The sequence below is a fragment of the Nelusetta ayraudi genome, unplaced genomic scaffold (genome assembly GCF_046127955.1).
Source record: "Nelusetta ayraudi isolate G7.1 ecotype Tasmania unplaced genomic scaffold, CSIRO-AGI_Nayr_v1 ptg000007l, whole genome shotgun sequence".
Taxonomy (NCBI): domain Eukaryota; kingdom Metazoa; phylum Chordata; class Actinopteri; order Tetraodontiformes; family Monacanthidae; genus Nelusetta; species Nelusetta ayraudi.
In genome coordinates this window covers 6875122-6885320 of record NW_027466057.1, presented here as the reverse complement: position 1 = coordinate 6885320, position 10199 = coordinate 6875122, and the positions used below count along the sequence as shown (strand labels likewise).

Sequence of the window (10199 nt, the reverse complement as noted above, 5' to 3'; positions counted from 1 at the left end):
GCACGTGGCATGTGTTTGGCCGCGTCATTAACACACATTAAAATGCCCAAGTGCTCCAACTCGCAAAGAAATGCTAATAACGAGCACGAGGCGCTGCCTTTAGCATCTCCATTTATCTTGTTAGCGTGCTAATCTTTGCTAATTAGCGACAGACCACTTTTTTAAATGTTGGTATAACTTTCCTTTGCTGGTGTGAAGGTAGTGTTGGCTAACTTTCATTCAGAAAAATAAAGGAGGCCTCCCGCAGTGCTCGGGGCCATGACCATCACAGGCCAGTGGCTCGCCAGTAGTGGTAAATCATAACTTAAAATAGGGTTTCAAAAAAGTATATGCTTCACATAGTTTGAACTGCTTTGTTCCCAATAGACATCAGAATTAAGATGAGTGTTTAAATTGGATTGAAATCTTTTAATTGAACATATTTTTTACACAACAATCAATTGAGTGCAGAGTGTGCAAATTAACAAAGGAATTAAATAAATGAAGGTGAAACGAACAAGCGATCCTGACTCTACGCAAGCTAGCTACGCAGCTAGCACACAGTTGTTGTGAATAGGTTGCACAATGGTATTGCCTGTAACTACATAGATAATGGTTTTGAACGCAAACTCTATGAAAATGACCATGAGTTTTCATGGAAAATAAATTTACATTCAAGACAACTCAGAAATATGGGACAAACCCCTCCTCATATCGATTCAAAACGGGACGCACCATTTCATTGTCAAATACGGGACAATTCTGTATTCTAAGGGACGGTTGGCAGCTCTATGTGAAGGTGTTGCAACAGAGCTTGGCAAGAGTCGTTGATCCTCGTTTAAAGGGCCGACCCGTATATTGTTTCTTCTATATAGATTTAGGTTAACTGAGGTGTTTTATTTACCTTGATAGTTTCCAGGGAGACTTCTGTTCTTCGGCTTGGATGCTTTTTGAAGAAGGAGGGAGGTAAATAGATGTGGCTGACGAGAAGAAACAAAAACATCTCTGATTACAAACAACAAGTCATAATGAAAGTGTTTTCCAGATCTTTATTTTTCAATCCGGACTCCAGCGGAGCAGCCTGCTTCTCATCAACGGTAATACTAAAACAAAGCGGCCACAAGGTGGTCTCAGAGGGCTGGGAGTGCTGCCGCTAACCTTGGGAGAGGTGTCTGTAATGCCCTTTGTGACATCACAAAAGTTGTGCAAGTTGATTTATTTTCACACACAAAAAATAATGGATAGAAATGAATTGGTAGATTAAAGTCATTTTCTGACAAATCCTTTAAAAAAAAAAAAAAAACCTGCTGTTTTTATAACTTTATTGCCTTCTAGAATGACATTTGACTTTCCAGTCAATGCCAGCTCACTGTATTCCCATCATCTATTGAACTAACTCTGCCACCTCATTGGAGCCCTGCTTAAAGGTCTGTGTTTCCATGAAAGAGAGTCGTAGGTTGTATCTATTAGCAACAGGATACAGCCTGTTTCCTCAGGTCAACTGAAATTTTAGCATGTTGCACTCGTTTGATAAAGCGGTTTTTGGGAATTTGGGCCTCAGCGGACCCCCCCCCCCCACACACACACACACACACCTCCTATCTGATCTCTATTTTTTTTTTTTTGTTTGTTTTAACATTCTTGACTTGTGGCCAGATGATGAATGAATCTATGAGTCTCTATGAGTCTCTGAGTCTATGAATGCCTCATGTGAGTTCAGGATATACGCACTTTGCTTTTTTTCCCCCCTGGCTGGATCAGTGCATTAAAGTTAATCTGAATTAATGTCGTAACATATAGCCTAGTATCATTTGGGTCCTAACCAGCTTAGGGTAAGTCAGTATGTCCCAATTTTTAAGCAAAGCCTGAGTCTTTGGGGGGCTTTTGTTGTCCGACGAGCATCCCCGTCAATTTAGTTACTCCTGCTCCATTAAACCCTGGCAGGGGTCCAGCAGCAGCGGACTAATCCCACTTTACCCTCCAGAGAGCATTACGGGGAGTCCACTGCGCCTCGTGGCTCTGCTCCCGAATAGTCATACAAAAGTGTCCCTGTCAGCTTGGGAGTCAACATCATGGGAACATTACCAAAGAAAAAGAAACCAAAAAACTCCATTCCATTTCCATATTTTTAAGGCCGACGCAGTATAATTGGACTGTATTTTTTTTAATTTTTTTTTAATTTTTGTCCATTACGGATTTGGATCACATCATAATTGGGAACATTTCGAATAAATTATATCATCCAAATAGGAAGATCTTTTCCCCACATTCAAAAATTTCCAACCCAGCAAGAGTCAGCTAATACCTCAGTTAAAAAAAAATATCATCAACATAACTGGTTGGCCTTAAGGGGATCTGACGAACTCTAATTGTTGCACAGCTCTGAGGACCAAAAACAAACTCAGCAACTTGAAGCAACTTGCCAGCCAAGCTCGTTACACATCGAGATAAAAGAAAAACCCCGGCATGAGGACACGGCACCGCAAAACGTGTTTATGATGACGGAGGTTTTCGTCATGCCTTCGTCACAGCGAAGAAGATAGTTCCACGTTTTTTTTTTCTTTAAGGTGGAAAAACCCAGAGGCAAACGTCTCGGAAGGTGGCTCCGTCGTGAGAATTCGAGTGACGTGAATTTTTTCGCGCCTGTCCCTCGTGGCCTCCATGTTTGATGTGACGCATCGCAGGGGAGCGATAACAGCGCCAACGGGGGCGTCTCACCCTTTGACCTTTGAAGCATCTGTGTGCTTCAGTTTTAACTGGCTCCACATCAATCCGGGGCCAGCACTGCATGTTCCTCACAGGGTGCGATTAGAATCTTTGTAAAACAGGAAACTCTGGCGAATTGGCTGATTAACATGAGAACAGCTTTTTTCTTTTCTCAAGAAGTTAATTTTTTTTTTTTTTAAAAAAAGTACCAAACAAACAAACCAAAAAAAAGTGTCTCAACTTGATTTTACACGCTTTGGAAATAATTGCTTCTCTTCAAGATCTGTTCGGTTTGTGTGTGTGTGTGAGAGAGAGAGAGACTGTTCATGCTGAGAAACATTCCCTTCAACCGTAGATGTTAGGTAACATTTATTGAGAAGTGCTTTTTCAGCCAAAATCCAAGCGGATGTTTGTGAGAGGAGGAGACAGCTGACAAGCAGGCTTCATTGCAAACAAGAAAAAGCATTAATAGTCGAGGGCCGTGCCGGTGCGAGCGAGGGTTTAGGGGGGAAAACCTCTGGAGCAGATCGATGCCGCAGCCGACGTGTCGCTTTTCAAAAGCGGCACCGTTTGTTCGGGCGCGAAAGCGGCAGCACAAAGACGACCTGGAGCGGGTGGCGACAATGACTCTGCAGCTGCTCGATTGTGCATTGTGGCGGTTTGCACTGTTAGGGCCGCATTGATATGGAGCCTCTGTGAGTGTGTGGGAAACGGAGCTGCCTTTCCTGTTCTTTGAGAGAAAACACTCCAGAGAAAAATGGCAGGAAGCCTCCAGGGCCTTTTGATTCGGGCCTATGAAAGTGAGTCAGAGTACCTGAGAGCGCCGAGTCCTCGGAGCGTCAGGGACGCCTTCAAATCAGCGGAACCATCTCTGTAAAACCACGAAATGACCTGCGGTGGCGCTTTTTAATGATGCGGTTTACCAATGTTTTGCCTTAAGGAAGGAACCCTGACTTCACTGTGTCTATTTGTTTTGATATTTTTTTTCTTTTTTTCTTTTTCTTCTTCGAAATAAATTTTCATTTATTCATTTATTCGTTCAAGAGCCCATTAGATGCCTTCAAACTCGAAGGCGATTCACATTACAGTGAAGTAGGCTAGTCACAGTTGTCTAAAGCGTTCTCAAAGTGGAAACAGCAGTGTTTAGCATGTTTCTTACTTTGAGTTAAATGAAAAAACGTCCACAGAGAAAAGACCTCAGAACTGTTTTTTCTTCTTAACTTGAAAAACTGCAGTTCGGACAAAACTGCCACTGCTACGGCGTCAACGCTAACAGTTTTAGCGTGAACGCTAAAAACGTTTGCATCCACACTGAATCACAAGAACAGAACAGAAACTTTTTAAACACAACAACATTGACAGGTTTAAGGACAAGAACCTTTGGGTGCCATGAGTCACTGCCGTCTGAAGACTCAAGAGACACCAAATCAGTGATGACTCGTGTTTTTCATTTACGCTGTCCTTTTTGTTTTTTGTTTTTTGCTAATGATAACTGGTAATTACTAGAAGAACTTGGACCAGTCACAACCCAGTTGTGTCACAATGCAGCCTCTCATGTGGCTTCCGCCTCTGATGGATCAAATGCTGATAAGACACGTCACATGTTTTGACCTTTTCACATAAACCAAGATTGATGATCGGTTATGAAGTTCAGAGAATGTGACATTGGCAACGCGTACTAACATTTGATATTGTGAGTTATAGCAAAGTGATCTTTGAGTGGAAACGGCATAAAAATAATTAAAGGTGGGTGGGAGGAGTCTTTCTCACAGGATATTAATGAAAACAGAATGGAAACTGACTGCATCATCTTTTAGCCACTTTAACTCCTGCGTGTGTGTACAGCACACTCCATCCTGGTGGCCAGTGTGTCAGTGTGTGATAACTAAGTTGTTGACACTCTGTGATGTTCTTTCAGGGCAATGGGAAAAGCCGAAATGGCTTCCTTGACCATAAATACGTCTCAACAAAATGTTCCCACATTCCATTGTGGGGCTTTAATAAAAAAGTCTAGACTGGCTGTTTACCTTATGGATATTTGCTCTGGGAAAAAACAAAACAAAAAAGAAGAAGACAGAAAACAAAATACAACCTCCTCAAGCAAATTTCCTGCTTAGTGGCCCTCTGCGCAGACAGACGGGACACTATTATTCCATGCAGAAATGCTTCTGCTGTAGCTGCAACAAATTCATTCTCTGAGGCATTCCGGACAGACAAATCATTTGTCCACTGTCTTAGAGGAACAGTGATAACTGGATTCATTAACATCTTACTTCACTCACTGCATTCGATAACCAACACAGCAACGCAATGTTTGCTTGATGTCTCAGAGTGGTGATATTATAGCATTTTTTTTGTCAACCTCTGGTTTCCTAGTTTTATAACTTTATGAAAATTAGACGTTTGCTGGTAATCAGTGAGCAAACTTGGCAGCGGTACATTATTATTATAAAACACGCTGACTGAAACGCAAATAAAGATGATTCTGACTTACAACTTTCTTGTTTATGAGCGTCGATAACTGAATAATATTATGCAAGTTACACTTATGTAAATCACAAAATCATGAAAAGACTTGTTTCCACTTTGCAGTGTAACATCCAACCATCAATTTTCTATCACCGCTTCCCCTGCAGCCATAGCTGCGGCAGGTGCTGGAGCCTATCCCAGCGTCTTTGGGCAAAGACGGGGTTACACCCTAGACAAGTTGCCAGTTGAGGAAAACAGATTTCCTAAGTAAAATGACCTCATGGCTTGCGTTCGGGACCTAACACCTTCTAATCCAGCCGCTGGCATCCATGATAACACAAAAGACATGGACAGGACGCTTCTTTGATTATGGGTAAATCTGCTCCAGGCACATTTGGATCGTCAGATTCTGGAGAGGAAATTTGGAAGAGAGGTGACAACTGTTACATCAGACGCTGGCATTGACGAACAGACTCGAGAACGTTGCCAGTGGATGACGACTGAAAGTCGGAAGCTGTTTCAGACACGCACTGTTCAGGTCGCTATCGCTGATCCAGCCATCTGAGAGCTGCTCTGCAGTGGCCGCACGACCACTTGACAGACTGACAGCAGGCCTCGCGGTTTACTGCCACATCATTAGCCATTGTTTGCGCCTTTTTAATGGAGGCCCTTCCACTTGCGACCGAGAGGCTTTTTGTGAGCGCCGTTAGGAGCCCGACGAGGCCTGGAGCCTCCCTCGGCGTCTGACCCGACCACAATGTCAGCGAGTCAGAGCCACAAAAGCCGCGGGAACCCCATTAGTGCTCCAATCACTTTCTCTTTTAGCACGCGTCCGGCGTAGCCTCCCAGCCCAGGCCTGGCCAGGCCAGTGTCAGGGATCAGGGTTCACACGAGGTGCACATTAGCATGCAGGTGGAGGATCGGGGATGAATCACATTGGATGATTATTTCTTTAGGGGGGTTTGTGGTGGGATCCACTATTTTTAGCTTTAACAAACATCCCCACTCCATGACCTTGTCTTCACTTCATGAATGTCTTGCTAGATAATGAGTTACATTATTTCATGAAGAGGATGTGACCTCAGGGCGGGTAATGATATTGATTGGAGGCCCAGGGGGAGAAAAATGCACTGGCTAGTATATGTTGGGTAAATTTAAATCTTTTGTATTTTTTTTTTATTCATTTTTCAATGTGGAGGCTTCACAGTACTTTGAACTGTGTAACAACCTAAAAAAAAAGAAAAAAAAAGGCAAAGATGAGCGCACCCGTTGTGATTCTTTTTTTTTTTTTTTAAATATATATATATATAATTTGGCTTCCTTGCAGCACTGACATGATCTTCAGGGGACCATAAAAGTGTGAAAAGGGGGCATGGATTGATGGACACGTCTGTACTAATGTACCTCTAATGAGAGAGTGAGTTGTGACCTCAGTGTTGAAAAATCAATCTGTAAATGTTCCGGCCATCCTTCAGTAGTACTTTTAAGGAGCTCTCATAACAGCCTCTCACAAGAGGTGTGTTGCTCGGATTACAGATAGAAAATTCAGCCAGACTTCGATTGAAAGCTTTAAAAAAAAAAAAAAATCCATCTTGATATTCCATGTATTGTTTAAACACTCAGATTCCCATAAACATAAAGACACATAAGGTAAGAGAGTGCAAGCCCGTTCACTCCAAGCTTACCCTCTCTTAAAAAGGAGGGTGAGCTGTTAAAAGAAAAACACAGACGAGGAGGAGAAAGAAGAAGGAACTAGGAGTTACAAACTAAGAAACAAGGCCGATGCTGCTGTGAAAGAACATTTTACAAGAACTGGATGCCGTGCTCCCATCACAAAAAGTACAACAACATAAATACCACTGTAGAATGTCAGGCTTGATGACGCACATGCCTAAGTATTTTCAAACGGGCACGTGAAATGAATACAAAACGTTTAGGAGGAGTTTCCACCGCAGGGTGACAAACTGGTATGGAATCTTGTGGTGAAGATTCACACATGGAGTGTGTGTGCCCACACCAGCAAATTGTCCCTTTGTTATGTTGTAGCTTCTTAATTATTGTGCTGGCCTTTGTTAAGATCCTAGGGCAGAACCAGGTGTGGGTCCCTCCCTGCATGTAAACTAGGTGAAGATTAAATCTGGAAAACGTGCGACGACAAGCGTCAGCTCCCGGTGAAATGAGCGCTCCTGCGATGCAACGCCGCCAACCTTTGACCCAGTTTTGAGCTGAATTCATGGAAAGTAGAGCAGTGACACGCAGCAACATGTGGTTTGGGCCCGATGGAGAGGAGGGGAGAACACGCTTACAGACGTGAGGCCAGCGCACATGTTTTGGTAACGTGACAAAAGGGCCGGTGGGGGTCTGCAAACACTGCATGCACTCGCTCTGTCCAGACTGAAATAGCCGTTTACTTTTCTGCTGACTGTGCAACTTTTTTTTTTTTTTTAGATACACAAATGTACTGTAGTTTTTTTTTTTTGTTTGTTTTTGTTTTTAAAAAAACATCATCCAGCTGAATGAAATTTAAACCTATGCATGGCAACAAAAGGGATTAACTAGCAGTAATTCCTTTACTCTCTTGGCAGATTTACCCGGTTCAGTGCCAATATATTTAGAAGTGATGCACAACTTAGACACCAAGTCAGTTTAAAATCTTGTTGAAACTTGAAGGTTTTGATATTTTTTTCTAAATGTCTTTTGAATGTTTTGCAGGCCGTTGTTTACATGCTGTAGACTTTGGTGTCTAAAACTGACTTCCATTCAACAAATGTAAATGAAAGAGTCAAAGTCACGACTGCTTCTACAGTTTGTAGGCTGCAACATATACAGTTTAAATCTGACAAACAAGCTGCGCAGGAGACACCAAGTGTCCAAGAAATCCAAAATACCCAGCTATGATTCAAAAATAAATATATATGAACACTGTTTTACTTGTGCGGTTCTGAGTTCCTGAAGTGCAAGTCTGCACTACCGGGTGCCAAACACTACAGCTGTACATTCTTTAGCCACGTGATGTAGCATCTCACAGCTATGGGGGAAGCCACGAAAGGGGGGCTGTGCCGTCGTGTAGGAGTGAAGGGAAGCTGACACCTATAGCATACTTTGGCCACATGTGCATAATGCTTTGTTTTGCTTTTTTAATGATAGTCGTTAAAATACGATTTAAAAATGTACAGTATACAAAAGAGTCTTTACAACAAAGGTGTAAGATATAAAGCATTCAAAAAGAGGTTTGTCATGGCATCACATGCACCTCAAAAGTGAGCAACATACACAGGAGGAACATTCTTAACCTACATAGCTTAAAGTTCTTATCTTACAGTCCGTACCAGATACACTAGGTGTGAAGGCCACATATTTAGCGTTGCAGAACATGAGATATGTGATAAAATTACAACCTAAATATGTCATCTCCCTCAAAAGGAATAACTCAGCCAAAATGCATGGGAAACAATGCTAAAAATACTTTCCCCTTCATGTAAAAAAAAAAGTAATTATATTAAGGTTTTGGAGTGCTTTGTGTATTTAAAAGTCAGTCCTCTAAGCTACTCTGTTTCCAGCAGTAGCTGTTGTTGGTCACTGGTTGAAATCCCTTCCGAGTCCTGGAAATAGTCCAGAACAGCAGCCTCGATGGAGAACAGGTGTTCGTCTGCTACCTCTGGGCAGTGGAGCCTCATGAACTCTGCCAGGCGCACCAGATATTCAATGTTGTGGCCGGAGGTGCCCCTGCAGGCGGTGATCTGGGCGGCGATCTCCCGGTCCGAGGCCGGGCCGAGGTAGATGGGGTTGTCTGCCGTAGCGATGTAGACCAGAGCCAGCAAGGGATCCTGGCCCTTCTCTTTGGGAAAGAACTGCACCGTTTCCATTATGTAACCACCCGAGATAACCTCCCTCGTGTGCAAGTGCTGCAGAGAGCCTTCGACCTGGGCATGTGTCACCTCATAGGCCACACCCCATGTCCAAGCCTGCGGCGATAGCAAATAAGATAGGAGGCGTTAGCAGAGCCCCAAAGTCAAATGCAATTCCAGTGAGTAATAGCATTTCTGTAGTCTGTCTGTGATCCTCATTTATTTACAGTAATGATCCAATGAAACCACCACCATAAAGAGGAAGATTTCATTACTAGGATCAGTGTACACAACATGATCAGCCCAATGCTGTGCCTTGGATCAGATAGTCCAGTCTTTATAAATCTAGCTACATAAATAACAAAGTAACAACAGTAGTTTGCAATAAATGACAGTTTCCCCGAGTTCTGCTTATATATGAAGACACACGAGAATGTTGCCGACAATCTCATCTCATTTCTTCAAAGCAAACGTTCACATCACACCATCGTTATAACTGTTGTTATTGTTTTTGTTTCTTAGAAGAATAAAGGTGCACCTACTTCCTGATCCTCCACCAGTGTGGCTACTCTTCCAGGCTGTGGACAACAAGGACACACGAAATTAAACAACAACAATAAACAAACAAAAAACGAAAAAAGAACAAAAAAGCAATACTTTTCTTTTTTCTTTTTTTTTCTTTTTATAATTATTTCACATTTATCCATCGATTGGACACAAGTCTACTGTGTCCAGTACAGGTAGATGTTGTCACCTTGTTCTTGTCTCCTCGATAAAGTACATCTCCATGCCAGAAACGCCGTTTGTACCCAGTGATGTGTCCCACTTTGCTCCTCCTGTAATCAAACCCTGGCTTCCAGACTAAGGAGCCGTAGCCAAATATCCACAGGTTGGTCTTTCCTTTGAGGTCCTGAGTTTTCATTGCGCTGTGCTGCAGCCTTAAAATACACAATGAAAGAATATTTTAAGAAAAGAAAACGGATTAAAAGAGGACAGCGAGTCAATGTCAATGTCATTTCCTACCTTGTTGTTGTGCTCCTGGGTGCTCAGACACGCTCTAGCCGCTGTATTTGCACAGAGGACTAAAATACTCAAAAATAAAATTAAAATAAATAAAAATCTAAAATAAACAGTCCCGGAAAAGAGACGCCTCGTCAAGACTTGTGTTTGCTGGTGTCCAAGTCGCTGCTCGGCTGT

General features: G+C 42.6%; 1 protein-coding gene across 1 annotated transcript; it reads right to left on the bottom strand.

Moving 5' to 3' along the window:
- Positions 1–8249: 8249 nt before the first annotated feature.
- Positions 8250–9966, bottom strand: LOC142883414 (glutathione-specific gamma-glutamylcyclotransferase 1-like). Its single transcript, XM_076018277.1, has 3 exons — positions 9757–9966; positions 9545–9580; positions 8250–9119 (listed from the first exon to the last, which is right to left on the bottom strand). The coding sequence occupies exons 1-3, from the start codon at positions 9922–9924 to the stop codon at positions 8700–8702; spliced, it is 624 nt and encodes a 207-aa protein (XP_075874392.1). The 5' UTR covers positions 9925–9966; the 3' UTR covers positions 8250–8699.
- Between the last annotated feature and the right edge of the window lie 233 nt (positions 9967–10199).

Bases quoted from the DNA above. Each gene is read 5' to 3' on its own strand.
- LOC142883414 (XM_076018277.1), bottom strand. From the start codon at position 9,924: ATGAAAACTCAGGACCTCAAAGGAAAGACCAACCTGTGGATATTTGGC. The intron at 9,581-9,756 runs GTGACAACATCT...TGTTGTCCACAG, and splicing joins ATCGAGGAGACAAGAACAAG to CCTGGAAGAGTAGCCACACT. The intron at 9,120-9,544 runs GTAGGTGCACCT...CTATCGCCGCAG, and splicing joins CACTGGTGGAGGATCAGGAA to GCTTGGACATGGGGTGTGGC.